Source organism: Mastomys coucha, unplaced genomic scaffold (assembly GCF_008632895.1).
Source record: "Mastomys coucha isolate ucsf_1 unplaced genomic scaffold, UCSF_Mcou_1 pScaffold15, whole genome shotgun sequence".
Classification (NCBI taxonomy): domain Eukaryota; kingdom Metazoa; phylum Chordata; class Mammalia; order Rodentia; family Muridae; genus Mastomys; species Mastomys coucha.
The window spans coordinates 139744781-139760962 of NW_022196897.1; the positions used below are offsets into that span (position 1 = coordinate 139744781).

At 51.3% G+C, this 16182-nt stretch overlaps 1 protein-coding gene across 1 annotated transcript; it reads left to right on the forward strand.

Annotated features, from left to right (window-relative positions):
• Positions 1-1385: 1385 nt before the first annotated feature.
• Bpifb6 (BPI fold containing family B member 6) lies at positions 1386-15071 on the forward strand. Its single transcript, XM_031373719.1, has 17 exons — positions 1386-1417; positions 2927-3027; positions 3670-3777; positions 5334-5433; positions 6338-6442; positions 6831-6977; positions 7141-7195; positions 7588-7648; positions 8298-8389; positions 9078-9251; positions 10347-10397; positions 10751-10924; positions 11434-11501; positions 12988-13033; positions 13740-13803; positions 14183-14259; positions 14866-15071. The coding sequence occupies exons 3-17, from the start codon at positions 3678-3680 to the stop codon at positions 14896-14898; spliced, it is 1347 nt and encodes a 448-aa protein (XP_031229579.1). The 5' UTR covers positions 1386-1417; positions 2927-3027; positions 3670-3677; the 3' UTR covers positions 14899-15071.
• The last annotated feature ends 1111 nt before the right edge of the window (positions 15072-16182 follow it).

The window sequence follows — 16182 nt, forward strand, 5'->3', positions numbered from 1 at the left end:
GGCTGGATTTGGAGCATCGATGGGACAAGTTGGAAGGATACTGGCAGAGAACGCAGTGAAGAGATGTCAGAAAGGTAGGCAGGTGTCCATGGGGGCATGTCTTGAATGGTTAGACAGGTTCTGGAGCTCCTGGATGAAGAGAAAGCTCTATCCATCCCACTTACTTGCTGTGTGATTTTGAGCAAACGGCTGTCCTTCCCAAGTGCCCAGGCTAGCCTAAGGCCAGTGGGTGGTTCATGTGCTTAGGAGGCTGTGAGCGGCCTGGCCTCTGTGTGTGGAGTGGAGTGCAGTGGTGGAGGCAGAGATTGCCTTCTGCACTTGGCAGATCAAGGTGGAGCCTGACCAGGTTGCCTGGAGCTGGCGCTTGCCTTGTACCAACCCTGCTGTGACTTCAGAAGGTCTCCTCTACTCAAGACCCCATGTGAACATGGGCACACTGGTTCCTGTCACATTCCAGACTGTGTGCTCTCTGAGCAGGGGATGGGAAAACACCAGGCCTCATTAGCACCCTGGATTATTTACCAAATACAGAGACCGTTGAAGTGGCTCTTGAAGTAAGCCTTCCCAGGAGCTCCTGGAGAACAAAGTTGAAGCTGGGGACCTGGAGACCTGTGACCCTAGAGTCATCTCTGCCTTCAGGGGCACAGGGCTCCCATATCACCAGGCTTCAGGAGGATTCCTCCCAGCAGAATTGACTTGATCATTATCTCCTCAAGGTCCCTCAGAGGGGGAAAATCTCAGGACAGTTGCCCTGGACCCAGCCAGAGTCTAATGGACTTTGAACCCACCCACCCACCAGAGACGTAATTCCCTGCCCAGGCATCAGCAGCAACATCCCTGCTGTAGGGGTCTCCCAGTCCCCACAGCATCTTGTTCTTCCATCTCTAATATACTCCTGATCTAGTGGCTTTTACCTGTCTCATCTCCCTCAGGAATGATGTGGACTTGTGCTGGTGACTTGCTCTGTGCCCATTTCAGGATAGGAATCCCAACTATCCTGTTCACAGTGGTCATCCCAGCACCCTGAACAGGCCCAGAACACAGTAGGTTCTCAATAAGTGTTGGTTAAAGTAGTGAATGTGTACCTACTGTGTGCTCCACCTTGAGGAAGATATGAGCTAGAGAGAGGGAACAGGAGAGGCACTGATGTCCCCTGGGACAGTCTGTCTCTAGCACTGGCCTTAGTGGGACCTTGGGTTCCCCAGCCACCCTCATCTGTGCTATTTATGTTGGAACAGAACAAATACTCATGTGAACCCTGGGTCTCCTGTTCTCTACGCCTCTAGATAATTATCTATCCCTTATTAAGCCCTTAATTATCCAAGCGGCTAATCAGGCTCCTGAATATAAGGGTTTCCTCGTCCCAGGACTGGAAGCAGGGGGCAGTCAGCTGCAGGCCTTCTCCAAGCTTGGCAAGGTGAGAGCAGTTCCCCACCTGTGGCTCTTCCCTGAGTGGCTCATCCACAACTGGCATTTTACAAATGAGAAAGCTGAGGCTACAGGGGGAGAAAGAACTTATCTGTACTTGTTCAGCAAATGGGGGTAGGGCTCGTATCTAGTCCTTGACCCCTGCCAGACACTCTCATCTCACAGGTAGCCCTTGAATACAGCCATCTTCAAACCCATAGGGCTTACGGTATCCAAGGGGGCAGCAGAGTCTGAAGGATGTCAGGCCTCTGTGGCTGCATCTAGGGGCCCAGGGAGAGGAGAAGGAAAGCTTTGCTATGAGAGCTGAGAGCTCATCTGGGGCTTAAGGGCCGGGATGGGCAGCAGGGGTGGCGTATCATGGTGGGTGGCCTTCTGTGTAGGCCTTCAGTTGGCTCCTATGGGTTTTGAGGTCTTTAAAGCTGTAAGCAGCTGCAGGCGGAGGGGAGGCTTGCTGGTGGTGGAGGTGAGGGCCGAAAGGAGGCGGGAAGATGGTAGGTGGACAGAGGGCAGAGATTGTAAAAGGGAGGCAGAGCTCAGGCAAAAGGGCAACTAAAACCAGATTCCTGTTATCGCCATGTCTCCTGGGAACACATCATGGCCTTCTTGTTCTAAAATGGTGAAAACTATGTCTGAGCCACCAGCAAAGTGTGTGGTATTGGCTCTGGCATGGGAATGGGAGCCTTCTGGAAGGGCTATATGCCCACCCTTGGGATGGGTGAGACTGGAGGACACTTGTCAGAGTTCCTTTGTCCTTAAACAGAGCATAGTGTGCCAGGCATGAGAGACTGTTTGGGGAACATGCGTGTGATTGACAGAGGCTTGGGCCCCTGGGCCCAGATGGTTCTATAAATGCCAGGGATAGGGGTGCAATGGGTCTCACGTTTACTTAGGGACTCAAGGGCTGCTGTGCCTCGGCTCAGCCTCTGCCTCTGCTCACCCTCTGGGTCCCAGGCTCAGCCCTCTGATCATAGTGTCATGCTAACCCTGCTCATGAACTTGCTCTCCAGATTTTCAGATCCAGAAACAGCAGGACTGTCTGCTGGGACCACCTTGCAGCAATATGCTATAGGCAAGAGATGGATGAGTGAATGGGCGAATAAATGAATGAATGCTTGAACTAATGGACGAGTGGAGAAATGAATGAACAGAGTGGACAGATTAATGAATGGATGAATGATGGGTAAATGAATGAATGTGTGAACTAATGTATGAGTGAATGAATGATTGGATAGAGGGGGGGAATGGAAGGATGTATGAATAGATGAATGGCTAGATAAAAAAATGTATAAATGAATGAATGAATGAACAAATGAACATAGAAGTGAATAGATGAACTGATGGATGAATTAATGAACAAGTACACAAATGAATGAGGGAATGAATGAATATAAGTTTATACCTGGGCTGGGAAGGTATGCTTAGGAGAGGTTTGCTTGGGGGTCAGAAAGCTGTGGGTTGAGTGTGTTGTAGTGAGTCCGGATGGCACTCCCCTCTCCAGGTAGACACAGGCCAGCTGTGTGGCTCCTCCTTGATTCCATTCAGTCAAAGCTCAAATCAGAACTACATTCCTGGCCCTGGCTGGGAGAACTTCAGGAGTTGGTAAGTAGAGGGACAGGATTCCTGGAGGACCTATATAGAGTGTGGATTTCTTAAGAACAGTGAGGGGCCAAGATAGGAGGCCACTTCTCAGCTTGTTGCTCTCTGGTATGAGGCCTCTTATGTCTCTCAGTTTCCCTATTGGCAAGGCTGTGTCTCAGGGGACACCAGAAAGGTGTGTGGTATTGGCTTTGGCCTGGGGATGGAAGCCTACTGGAAGGGCTATATGCCCACCCTTGGGATGGGTGAGACTGGAGGACACTTTTCAGAGTTCCTTTGTCCTTGCTAGAAGGGACCTCCAGTTCCTCAGGGGCTGAGTTGGGTTTTGGGTGGCCGAGGTAAGTGAGGTTGGGCTGGGGTAAGCGAGAGACCTGGTGGCCATGTGCACACTACAGGGTGAATTCCTTGATACAGATGGGCTGGGGTTTCCCTGTAGGTTCAGCACTGTGGGCATTGAGCTCCTGTGGACACAGAGCTTCACTTGAACTCTTGTGGGCATGGAGCTGCATGTGAGCTCCTGTGGGCACTTGGATGCATACAAATCTGCACTGCCTATATAGCAGGCTGGCCATTGTTCTGTGCCCATAGGAAAAGGGAATTTAGGGAGGATACATGCCCCGAAGTAACTCTGGGCTTTCTACACAGGTGGAGGCATGCTGTGGAGCCTGTGCCTGGTCCTCTGCAGCCTGCTGGCTGGCACTCAAGCTGACCCTGGGGTTCTTCTGAGGTTGGGCATGGACATTATGAACCATGGTGAATGAATGGGCCCTGGGCTGGGGTCAGGGGGACACAGACAGGTGATAGGTAAAGATTTCTCAAGATTGCTGGGCTTGAACATCTAGGATTTGCAAAGCCAATCTAGTCGCAATGAGCTGCTCCTAGGGTTCCATTCTACAGAAGGGGAAGTGGAGGCCCAGAGAAAGTGAGCCAACTTCCCAAGCTCCCTCAAGTTAGATATAGAGTCATAAATCCCGCTCCCTTCCAGTCTCTTCTTTGCTCTAATGGAAGGGGCTGGTGCCTTGTGTGGGCTGTGGGGGTGACGAGTGTGGGTCAAATCTCAGCTCTGACGACTTGCTGTGTGACCCCAGGCAGGTCAGCTGCCCTGTGTGTGTTCTTTGTGTACTTGTAATGTAATGTAGAGAAATACAAACAAGGCGACCAGTGTGTTCCCTGGCAGGGTCAAGTTCTGATATGTGAGGTAACCTTGTCTATGGAATCTACCTCCTCACCCTTTAGCTAGGTTTCTCACTCCCTTCTCGCTGCTTTTACTCCATGCCTGGTCTGTGCCCTGCCCTTCCCCCTCCTTCCCTTCCTTCTCTCTCTCCTCACCAGTGCCCAGCTCTGTGAAACAGTTGAGTTCAGGTGCAAGCGGGTCAATGGTAACTTATTCAGTACACGCTCCCTCTCTGGAAATTAGCCTGTGGCTCTTTTGGGAGGGGGTGTTCTTTTCTTTTCTTTTAAAAAAATTATCTTTAATCATTTTTCACAGTCCAGTCATTATCTCCCTCCTGTTCTGCCCTCAACAGTTCATCTCATTCCTCCTCCCCTGTCTCCAAGAGGATGTCCCCACCCGGCATTGCCCCCTCCTTCACCAGGCCTTCCCATTTCCTGAGGCCTTAAGTCTCTCAAGGGTTAGGTGCGTCTTCTCTCACTGAGGCCAGACCAGGCAGTCCTCTGCTATATATGTTTCGGGGGCCTTGGACCAGCTTGTGTATGCTGCCTGGTTGGTGGCTCAGTGATTAAGAGATCTCAGTTGGAGGAATTTCTAACAGGACATCATCTGAGGTTTGAAACCCCAAGTTTTGGGGACCAGCTCCCAGAAGAGGGCTCCGGTCACCACTATGCTGTCATTCCAGGTCTCCATGGTTGTGTTCCCATATCTACCTCTTTACCCTTTAGCTAGGTCTCTTACTCCCTTCTCCCTGCTTTTATCTCTACTGTCTCATGCCACCTCTTCCCTGGCTGCCCTGCCTTCTTTCTCATCTTTGTCCTTGCCGTGCCCTCGGCCTGACCTGCTTGCTCCGTGTCTCTTCACTTCTACTAAAGATCCCTATTCTTACTCCAAGAACCAGGTGATACTGCTACCTCAACTTCTTCCTGCCTGAACTCTTCACGTGGCTCTTGAGCTTCTCTTTGATGGCAGCTGTCACTCTGTCACTTCTTACCAGGCTGGGAAAGGGCAGGAGCTAGGCCTCTGGTCTGCTGCTTTGTTGGGTAGCCATAAGTGGCCAGGATGCCAGAGAGATTGTTGAAGGACAGAAGAGCAGAAGAAACCGGGCTGAGAGTCTGTTGGTTCCCCTTCCCCTCAGAGGTCCAGAGTGCCATGGAGGAGAGCCACATCCTGGAGAAGATGGCAGCTGAGGCTAGCAATCCGCAGTCAGGGGGAAAGGCCATTAAAGGCCTCAGCAAGTAAGCAGGGGTCAGGGGAGGCTCAGGGAGGACGAGGCATGAGGGGCACTTGGTGCAGGCAAGCATTTCTCCTGCATTATCCTGAAACTCTTCAGTCTGCTTTGGGAACCATTCCTGCCTGGAGTCATTTACAGAAGAAAGTGAGCTCACTGAATATACATGTAATTAAATGGGAAAACATTTTTTTTTTTCAAATGGTAGAGCTGGATAGGTGTCTACAGTCACCCAGTAATGGGAGGAACAGGCTCCTTGTTAGCACCATTGTGGCTAGTTGGGGCTGCCTGGACTGCTATCCCTGGGAGGGTTCAGAGGCACTATCTGGATTGAGCAGGAATAGAATAGATTAGCAATATCTAATTAGTTCAGAAGGGAAGATGGAGGCGTATGTGTCACACCTTTGTAATCCTGACTCAAATGATGTTTCTGAGGCAGAGGTGGCTGTATCTCTAGGGGGATATTTGACAATGCCCAGAGACACGTTTGGTTGTCTCAGTTTGTAAAGGGGGAAGGGCGGCACTGTTAGTATACATGACGTGGGTTCTCTGTTGATGGGAACCAGAGCTGGTACTAAGCTCCAAATATCAAAGGTGACACTGTTGAGAAACCTGGATCCAACCCGACTTTCCTAATCTGTTGATGGGGAAATCAAGGCAAAGAGGGAAAGCGCACAGCCCAAGATCACACTGAGTCAGCCTCACTGAGACAGTCATGTGTCTCACCTCACGCACGAGGGTTTTTGTACAGATTGTTTCATGGCCAAGCCTTTGGTTTACATGTCAGAAGGCCCTAGTGGACTGGGCTAGAAGTTTACTCGGACCTCCCAGTGAGGTGGTGGAGGAGCATGTTGAGGGCCTGGGCCTTGTCTTCTCCATTCTCATCACTATACATGTGTGCCCCCTCCCAGTATGAAGGTAAAGGACGTCCTGGAGCCTGTTATCACACTGAACTTTGTACCTGGAGTGGGCATCTCCCAGTGTGTGTCCACAGGCATGACCATCACTGGCAAGAGGTTGGTGTGGGAGTGGAGAGGTAGGGGGAAGAGACTGTCCCCTCAGTACTCACTGAGTACTGGCTGTTCATTATGTGGGTGCTGGGTTCTGTGTTGATAGGTGAAGTGAGGCACAGACTGAAGGGGATCGGACTGAGCAGTGGGGGGGGGGGAAGAAGTCAGGGAGAGTCTGAGGAGGGGATTGCAGCTGAGCAGTGTTTCAGACACATAATGGGAATGGAAAGGTCAGTTGTGTGTGTGGTTGTGAGCAGGCCCCATCCCGGCTTTTCACCATGTGGGAGTAGATCCTGCTCCTCTGCCTTCTCGGATTCTGAGTATGGGCAAAAAGAGTGGAAATAGAAGCCCTAGTAACAGAGATATCCAGAGTGCTGCCTGCCTGGTCTTCTAGCTTCACAGGCGGGAACATGGAGATCAATGTGGTCCTCAACATCACGGCCACCGATCAGCTTCTGCAAGATGAGACAGGCACTCCCATGTTCAGGAGTGAGGGCTGTGAAGTCATCCTGGTCAGCGTGAAAACCAATCTGCCTAACAAGTAAGGGGTCCTGTGTCTGGGGAGCATGGTGGTCCTCACCGCTCTTCCCTATCACTCCTCTTCCTGAGCCACTGAACTCCTATAACCATGTCCCTTTGTGTCCTCTGTCTAATTTGGTGTCATTGATGCACTGTTCACCTGGTTCCTCCTGCCTGTGTCTCAGCAAGGCCATCAACAAGTTTGTGGACAGTACCCTGCGCAAAGTCCTCCCCGGCCTGGTGAGTAAGCATTTGCCCTTAGTCAGTGATCTTGATATGTTGGTAGTGGCGAAGAGGAGTTCAGAGTCTGTGACTGGTTCAGGAGGACGGAGCACAATGATCATCTAGTGATGTCTGCACGGGTATAGGCATAGGCAACACAGTATGTGTGTTCAACACTGCTCAGATGACCAGTCCAAGGACAGGAATCCTTGGTAATTCTGCACACGGTGAAATAATTTGGATTCCAATCCAGGCTCTGATGTTGATAGTCTCATGACTTGGGCCTCAGCGGCCCCTGCCCCCTGCCTCCTGCCCTGCCCCTTGCTGGGGTTCTTAGGATTCCTTGTGGAGTACTGTGGAGCCTCCTTGTGTGGATAACCCACTTAAGCTGGTGCCTTCTTTGCTTGCAGATGTGTCCAGCCATTGATGCTGTCCTGGTGTATGTGAACAAGAAATGGATCAATTTGACTGGTGAGGACACTCTTCTTCCACACAGGATGCCAGATTAGCTGAATTTCAGTGGCCATGCCCTACATTCGCGTGGCTGCTTCCAGTCTGTCTCCAGGACAAGAAGAGGGTGGGAGATCATGATGCTTCCCCACTGTCTAGATGAGAAGTCTGAAACCCCAAGGGCTCCCTGGGTCCTTTCTGAACCTGAATTCCATGACAGCTACTCTGTACACAACCCCAGTCCTCATGACCCAATGGGTTGTCCTGACTGGGCATTCCTGAGTCCTTTGCTGAAGAGATCTACTGTCTCCACCATTAGGGTCCACAGGGACCTCAGAGTGGGACAGGAAAATACTAATGGATGAGCCTGAAGTCCCTTCCTTGTCTGAGTGTCCTCAGCAGTGGGGTCTGGGAGGAGTCACTTCATTCCCCCAACTACCATTTCCTCATGTGCGGACAGCCCATAATTCTCATCTTACATGTATTATCGCTGTTGCAAGGGCTCTGGTGAATGCCAGAGTCGGGGCTAGCAGAACAACAGATTACCAAGGTCTATGCCACTTCTTGGGTCACACAGAGGGATAGGCAGTCTTAGGAGCAGTGGCTGCTTCTGACTTTTCTAGCTGCCAGATGGGCTGGTACCCATCTGAGTGGAAGTTCTTCTCCACAGATCCTATGCCCGTGGATCAGATGGGCACTGTTAAATATGCCCTGACATCCCCACCAGCCACTACAGCTAACCACATCCAGGTGGACTTTAGTGTAAGTAGCGAGGGTCCCCAGGGCACTGAGCTCAGGCTGGGTGGGAATGGTGTAGCTGCCTCTATCTGACAGGTGGTTGGGAGGTGGTCAGTAGGGGTCTTGCTATGAGGACCCTCACTCTGCTCGAGGTGAGGCTGCTGGGGCTGGTGGCCTCAGTCTCATTTGTTGCAGGATTATGTGTGTCTTTCAGAGTGTGACTATGCTTTGCCACTGTATAGATGGGGACACTGAAACCGGGAAGAGACCAAACTTAGAGAGGCTTCTGCAATGAGTTAGTGGCAGATTTCAGTCCTTACTTACGTGAGCAAGCCCCAGGTGACCGAAGATGCATCTTGCAAGGATGTAGATAGAAGGGCTAGGAAGTCCTACCCTTCCTCCCCCTCCCCCCCGTTGTGGCCTTCTTCATGCTGGGTTCACTCTCCTTGCTTGTGAGAATGATCTGGTAGGACTCATAGCATGGTCTGCACAAATGGGCCGACCCAGAGTCAACAGCCACTAAGATTAATGCTCTTAGGAGAAACTGCCAGGGACCATGTGGCTGATGCTCTGTCCTCTCAAGCCACACTCACCCACCTGCAACCTGCTCTGCTCTATGTCTGGCTGGCTTGAGGTCCGGCTTGAGCCTCAGTGGGTGGAGAACCAAGCCTTCATTCCTGTGTGGCTGAGTGTGCGTCCTATTCTATCTTAGCCTGTGGTGCAGCTTCAGAAAGGCCAACCTATCCAGCTTGCCACTAATGGGTCAGCCCCAGAGTTCCCCGAGGGCCCAGCCAAGGACTCGCAGCTGCTGCTCTCAGCCACCTTCCTCACAGCCGAGCTGGCCCTTCTGCAGAAGTCATTGGAAGTGAAGCTCAAGGACAAGAGGGTGAGCTGCCACCACACCCCACTCGCTTCTGCTCCTAGAGTGCCAGGCTCTGCCTGCCTGGGGCACCTGGGAGTGGTCCAGGAGTCAGATGCTGGAGATGTGGGGCTGCTTGGGGTTTCAATGGCAGTTACCCCTGCCTATCACTCGCTCCTCTGCCCATGTGACCGTGTCTAACCACATGCCTATCCAACCTTCCATACACTCTACATTTCTTTTCTTCAAAGTTAAAAAAAAAAGTGTACAATGTAGAGGTCAGAAGACAACTTTCTGGAGTTGGTTCTCTCCTTCCACTGGGGGCTCCAGGGCCTGGGATCAGGTCAAGGCTTGTGCAGCAAGAGATTTTACCTGCTGAGCCATCCCTGCCCCGCCCCCACATTTCTCAGGCCCTTGAAGCAGTCTCTTTCCTCTTACCCAAAGCATCACCTATCCACTGTGTCTTCATGACCTGATTCTATTCCCGCCTCACATCCTTCTATCCCCTTGTCACCACAGGCTGGTGGATAAGAGCACCTCTATACCATCAACACACATGTCTGGCCATTGTCCTTTCTGCCACTCATGGGTTCAGTCAGCCAGGATCCACCCTACCCACCTGTGCACCCTTCTCTCCTCCATTGCTCCGGCCCACCATCTTACCACCCCTCCTCTCACCAGCCACTCATCTTCTATCCAGTCACCAATCCATTTTCTTCCTAGGCACCATCTGGTTTTCCCTGAGCAACCCATCCCACTCACGGTCACCCACACAGGTCCGCCAGGCTTCCATCCACTCATCTGCCCACCCTCCCCCATTCCATCACTCATCTGTTTTTCTGTCCCCTCTTCCCTTTGCCTACCTGTCTATAAACTTGCCATTGTCCCATCTATCTTCCTGCTTTTCCATTCAACTTTTCCTCAGCATTTGACCATGGTCAGGATCCATGGGCACTGGGGTGTGTAAACTGTGGTTGGGCACTGGAGGTTCCTCCCCGAGCTGAGCACAGAGTTGTGTGTGCAGGTGAAGGGAGACTCCAAGGCCCCATCTTCCTGAGGCAGAGAGATGGATACTGGGATGACTCGCTTTTACACAGTGCCCACTTTGACTTTGATTTGTAGGTTGGTAAGCTGCCACAAACCACTCAGACACTGGCTGGCTTCATCCCACAGGTGAGTGTCCCAGTCACTTGTGACCAACTTCACACACTCTTCTCTCCAGGCAAAGGGGACCGACTTGGGAGGCAGCTACTCAATGTGCATATCCTTTGCCCAATGTGGAGACAGGCCTACCTCTTCAGAGAGCACTCTTTGGATCTGGCCTAGAGACAGCTCATCTTTAAGGTCTTTGAGTCCTGTATCTAGCACAAAAAATAGCTAAAATATGTGTTTTGCCCCTTTCATTTCCTAAGAGACACTGCCCGGCTTTTGCATATTGGACTTCTGGCAGAAACCAGCAACTTTCTGAGACATCCTTTGACTGAAATCCATGGGCTGGCTCTGAGACCATGCCTTGGCCTTTGCAGGTGGCCAAGAAATACCGCAACCCAAAACCTTTGCTGATCAAGGTCAAGATAAACAAACCCCCCAAGGTTACCATGAAGGCTGGAAAGAGCCTGATGCACCTCCACAGCAGCTTGGAGATGTTCACAGCGCGTCGACATGGCAAGCACCCGAAGTCACTCTTCCGCCTGGAGGCTGTGAGTGGGCCCGTCAGTAGCCACTCTCACCTTGGCGACACTTCAGGCTAGAGGGTGCTGGGATTTTAGCTGAGAGTCAAGGCCCAAATGGAGGGACCTGACTTGCTGAATGATGGGTTATTTCCTCCTCTCTCTCTCTCCAATCCTCCTCAGCCCCCAAGGACAATAAAGTCTGCTCCAGGAGAACTGTGGAAGCCCAAATAAACCCACAGCCAGCCTTGGCTGAGATGTTTGAGGTTGATCAGTAGCTATGCTGGCGATGAGCTGGTGCTGAGGAGCCTAGGGATACCCTGAGCAGAGGGCAAAGGTCAGGGACAGTTATGACCATGTGCAGAAATGTCTTCCCACCATGGGCCAGGTGCTTATGAAAGTTCATGTTGATCCAGGAGAAGGAGAGACAAAGTTCCTGGGCTAGGGGTGTGGAGAGGCTGCAGGACTCAGTCCCGGGACAGGAAGTAGAGGTAACAATGAAGGATCCATTGCCTTCTCTGTTCCTTCCCCTATGCCAGCACATTGGACTGGAAATGCACTACTCAGTGCAGGAGAACCGGCTGCAGATGGCCACCTCTCTGGACAGGTAGGAGCTTTTTATCCCATGATGGCATCCCTGTAGTAGCCCTGGCTCTACTCCTGACCTCACACCTTTCTATCTCTCTCCACCAGCTACAACATGAACTGGTGGATAAGTGCATCTCTATGCCATGTCACCAGACTCCCATGGCCACTGTCAGCTTTTCCTCTTGTTCATTCTGGTGACACCTCTTGGATTCCAACTCCAGGTTCTCACCCAGGATCCATCCAGGATCCTACCAAGATCCATCCACTACGGTCCACACTACCAGGCTACTCTGGTCATTTAGGGTGCTCTAGAACCCCAAATGGCTACACACGGCCTACATGGTCGTCTCTTAAATTTTTGCTTGACACTTGGAGCCTTTCTCAAATCTTCTGCCTTCACTTTTCCACTGAGCTCTTCCACAGTGGATTTGGTTCTGGACCTTGGTCTTCTCCATAGGCCTTTGCCATTTCTTCCAAATGAGTCAGGACCCAGCTTAAATGCTCAAGGGCATCTTTAGCTCTATTGCTTCCCCTAGTGAAGCACTGGCCAGGTACCTCACTTCCACATCTTACTTCATTCCAACACTGTGTGGGGAAGGACTCATTACGCCTGGTTACACCCAGCCACTCACTGATTCCTGTTCTTGTCTCAGTAACTCATCTGACTTGAATTATGTCAGGATTCTTTCAATGGCAACAGCAGAGGTCCAGCTGGAACCGCTTTGCAGCCAGAGAGGGAAACTTTTGGCTCCTGGGACATAAAGCTGCTTGTCTGCTTCAGGCATGGTGGGATCCAGGCCCACGAAGTTCTCAAAACTCTGGCTCTCTCCTTCCCTTTCTCTGCTGAGCTCTTTGCTGGTTAGATTCTCAGGCAGATAATCAGAGGTTAGATTCTCCTCCCTGCTAGGCAGCAAAAGGACCCAACAGCAAGAGGTGCTTTGGACCAGTAGTTTTCATAGTCACCAAGGTTTTGGAGTCTCGTTTGGGTCATGCGGGCAAGGCTAGACCAATCATGCTTACCAAGAGATAGACTGTTTGGGTGGCCTAGTCCTGGGCTGTTGCCTCTTCTGGCATTTGTTTGCCCATGTGGCTGGTCGGAAACCTCTGAGGAGATCCAGGGTCTTCTGCTGAGATGGGGTGTGAACATGCAGAATCCAGATGACCGTCCATGACCTGTCCTGGTACCTGGTGTGTCTCCTGGGAGTGGTGCTGGCGAGGGGAAGGGAAAGACTTCCTCGTGCCCTTCGAGGATCCGAGTCTGACCTGTTGGGTTGTGAGTGGAGTGGTGGACATAATCAAGAATCCAGAGTTGGGAAGAGCAGAGCTCATGTGAGGCCATTGAGGAGGGGCCTCTGTGAGGACAGAATGAGTGACAGGTGTCAACTGTCCGGTCACTGTCAACAAGAAGCAGACTGCAGAAGGGACATCTGTAGGGGCTGTGAGGTGAGGAGATCCTTTCTCAGTAGCACTGACTATGCTCCCTCTACCCTCTCCCTCCTTCATAGTTTATTGAGCCTGTCCCGGGAATCTTCTTCAATTGGTGATTTCCACGTAAGTGTCCCAAGTGCTTCTGCTTGGCCATCTGAAGGCAACACTGAGTCTACATGAGAAAGGCCCTACGATAGAGCCAGAGTAAAGAGACCAAGGTGCTCCCATGCTGTGGGGCTCCTGACACACCACCAGACCTTGGGGAAGGCCCTTAACCTTTCTGAGTCCTTGTTCCCTTTCTGGTCGTCTCTATGGGTTGATGGTAGCAGAAGTGTCACCGTGATAGTAGCCTGGATGGCCTTGACTGCCCAGGCTGTTATTTTTATTAGTCTCTGGTCTCAGGGTCCCCATCACAGCATCCAGTCCAGCAGACACTAATGTGACATCAGAAAATACCATATATGGATACATGAGCTGTCTGGAAGCTCGTGAGTAGGTGCTGCTGCCATACTCATACTCATGGGCCCAAGAGTTGGTGGATGTATGGCCAATCTGAGATCTGAGTTTTGTGTCAGACCAGTAGTGCGGGCCACAGAGTCCCCTCCTGACTCTTGAGTGTCCTCGTTACTGCGTCATGACTCAGTGCCCTATTTGTCACCTGAACAAGGGAGTAGGAGCAAGGCGGGGCCCAGCCCCTAGAACTGAGGCTGGCTGGACAAGCTGTTTGCTGTCCTTAATATCCTTTCCTTGTGTTCTTCAGGCCTAGGTGAGGGGAGGCAGAGGAGGGGTGCTCAACTGGGTTGGGATTTTCCCCATCTGTGTCTTCCAGGAGACAGAGTTAACTGGCTTCATCAGTGATTCTCTCCAGAAGGCCTGCATCCCTGTGGTGAACGGTGAGGTGTCTCCAAGAATCAGGATGTACTTCACCAAAGGGGGCTTCTACCTCTGTGGTCCCAAAGCCCTGGGAGTATATGACCAATGCTTAAACATTGAGGCCAATGTAGTCTTAATGTCACCTTGGAGATAAAAGCCCATCTCATCATTGTGGGTTCTGACCCCCACCACCCCTGACCTCCCACTATGAGTGAGATTTTGGCCTGTGATACAAGTACAAGGCAGATAGGTGCTCTCTGCCTGTGTAGCCAGCAGACATCACGAATCGCTCACAGCACTAATTCCTACACGAATCTCTCCTACTCATCTCTATGCAGCCTCTTTATTAATTGCCAAGCAGCTGGGCTGATGATGACTTTCCCTCTCTTTCTTTCTCAGATGTACTCCATGTTGGGCTTCCACTCCCAGACCTTCTGGCCATCAATTACAACCTGGCTGAGTTGGACATAATAGAGGTGAGGGAGAGGCTGGGGGAGGCCATGTCAATGAACACTTTTAGACAATGGGTGGTCAGGAAGAGCTGACCTTTGGCCAACTGGAGGGAGGAGGTAGGGAAAGCAGAGGGCCATCACTGTAATCCCTCAGCCCCAGAACAAGGGCCTTGGGCAGGACTGCACAGAAGGATAATTTACTCTCTAGCTCTGCCACCATGATCTCTCTATACCTCTTCCCCTTTGCTGGGTTTAAATGGGGGTGAGAATGTGCACATCAACCTCATAGAGCTGTCCTGATTTTCTGAGACAATGAACCTGGAGGCATATAGTAAGTGCTCAATCTATACAAGTTTCTCATTGCATGCCAGGCTTTGAGCCTGGAGTGTTAAGTGGACATTTCTCGCATGTCCCATCTCTACTCTAGGATGTTGCAGGGTGTGTTTCTATTTGATAGTTTGAGACAATTAAGGCTCAGATGAGGAATAGGGACTTCCAGGTCACAAGACCTTTGCTTATATGGTGTTGCTTTCCACCTTCTGGCCATAGCTGGTTCCATCTGTTCCTGACCTTGGATGACCCCTTTGCCACTCCCAATACCCTCTTCACCCAGCTCTTTTCTCCCATCAGGATGCCCTGGTACTGGGATTGAAAATGGAATGACCATACAAGACACTGTCAAATGCCTTCATCTGCCGTTGTTCTGAACCAGCAGAGGAGCCCAGATGTGAGCCACATGGGCCTGGCCCTGCCACAATGGTTACTTCCTGTGACCAGGAGAAAGTATGAGGTCTGGTAGACCTCAGCAATAAACAGGAGGAAGACCCTTACACACACTCAGTGTTTCTGTCTCTTTTTGTAGCCAATGAACATGTGGATTTTGGTCCCTTGATGAGTTTTAGGGTCTAGGACAAGCTTGGGGCCTGAAGTGCCACTGACCCAGCCTTGGGGTGAGCTAGGCACATGCCGAGCATCTGCTTACAGTTACTCTCCATGCTTTTCTTGCTCTTGTTCATCTAGAACCCACGGGAGAGACAAGTGGGGTCACCCCACTGTGTGTGGGCACATCAGGGCATACTAGAGCATACCAGGGTACAACAGGTCACCCTACTGCTTCAGTGCTGTGCCCCAGGACTTCGTAACCTGAAAATGTCTCTATTCATGTGATGCTTGCATCCCCCAGGGTTCTCTCCATGTTCCCTCTGTTAGTCCTTACAGCTGAGGAGGTGGATGTCACAGACAGGGAGGTTGAGGTTCAGAGAGTCCTGATTGGCACATCAAGGCATACTAGGACCCACCAGGGGCACACTAGGGCACGTCAGGGCACATCATCAGGACGCACCATAACGCAGGCTGTGATTGAAACGTGGGCTCTGCAGCTGGCCTGCCTTGGCTCGACTCAATTCTGCCTCTTTGCCATGTGTTTTGGTTGACTCACAGCACCAACTGGAGCCTCATTTTTCTCACCTGCACCACAAATGATGCCAGCAGCAATCTCAGCAGGGTGCAAAGCTTATGCAAATGGCACCAGAGGGAGTGCTTGGATAGTATCTGGCATAAAAAAAATGCTAGCGCAAGTGGGACTTTGAGGCCGCAAGAAATGTGAGCATGTGTCTGTGGGCCAGGGTGTAGCTGGGCATCATGGAAAGTGTGAGGGTCTGGCCGTGTACTGTGGCTTTGGGACCTGGGGCCAGCATTAACACCAGAAGGCCATGTGTAAGAGGGGCCTGTGTGTCTGCCTGTGTCCGAATCTAGGTACTTCTCCACTCCAGTCTACTTACACACAACCTGGAAAGAGTGCTTCTGTGTCTCTTCTGTTTTTTCTTGGGATTTTGTGTGTGTGTGTGTGTGTGTGTGTGTGTGTGTGTGTGTGTGTATGTGTATATGTGTATATGTGTGTGTTTCTTTCTTTCAACAAGCCAGACAAGTGCTCTACCATTGAGCAAC

Coding starts and splice junctions, on each gene's coding strand:
- Bpifb6 (XM_031373719.1), top strand. CDS start 3,678: ATGCTGTGGAGCCTGTGCCTGGTCCTCTGCAGCCTGCTGGCTGGCACT. Junction 5,434..6,337: donor GCCATTAAAGGCCTCAGCAA/GTAAGCAGGGGT, acceptor GCCCCCTCCCAG/TATGAAGGTAAAGGACGTCC. Junction 7,649..8,297: donor GAAATGGATCAATTTGACTG/GTGAGGACACTC, acceptor TCTTCTCCACAG/ATCCTATGCCCGTGGATCAG.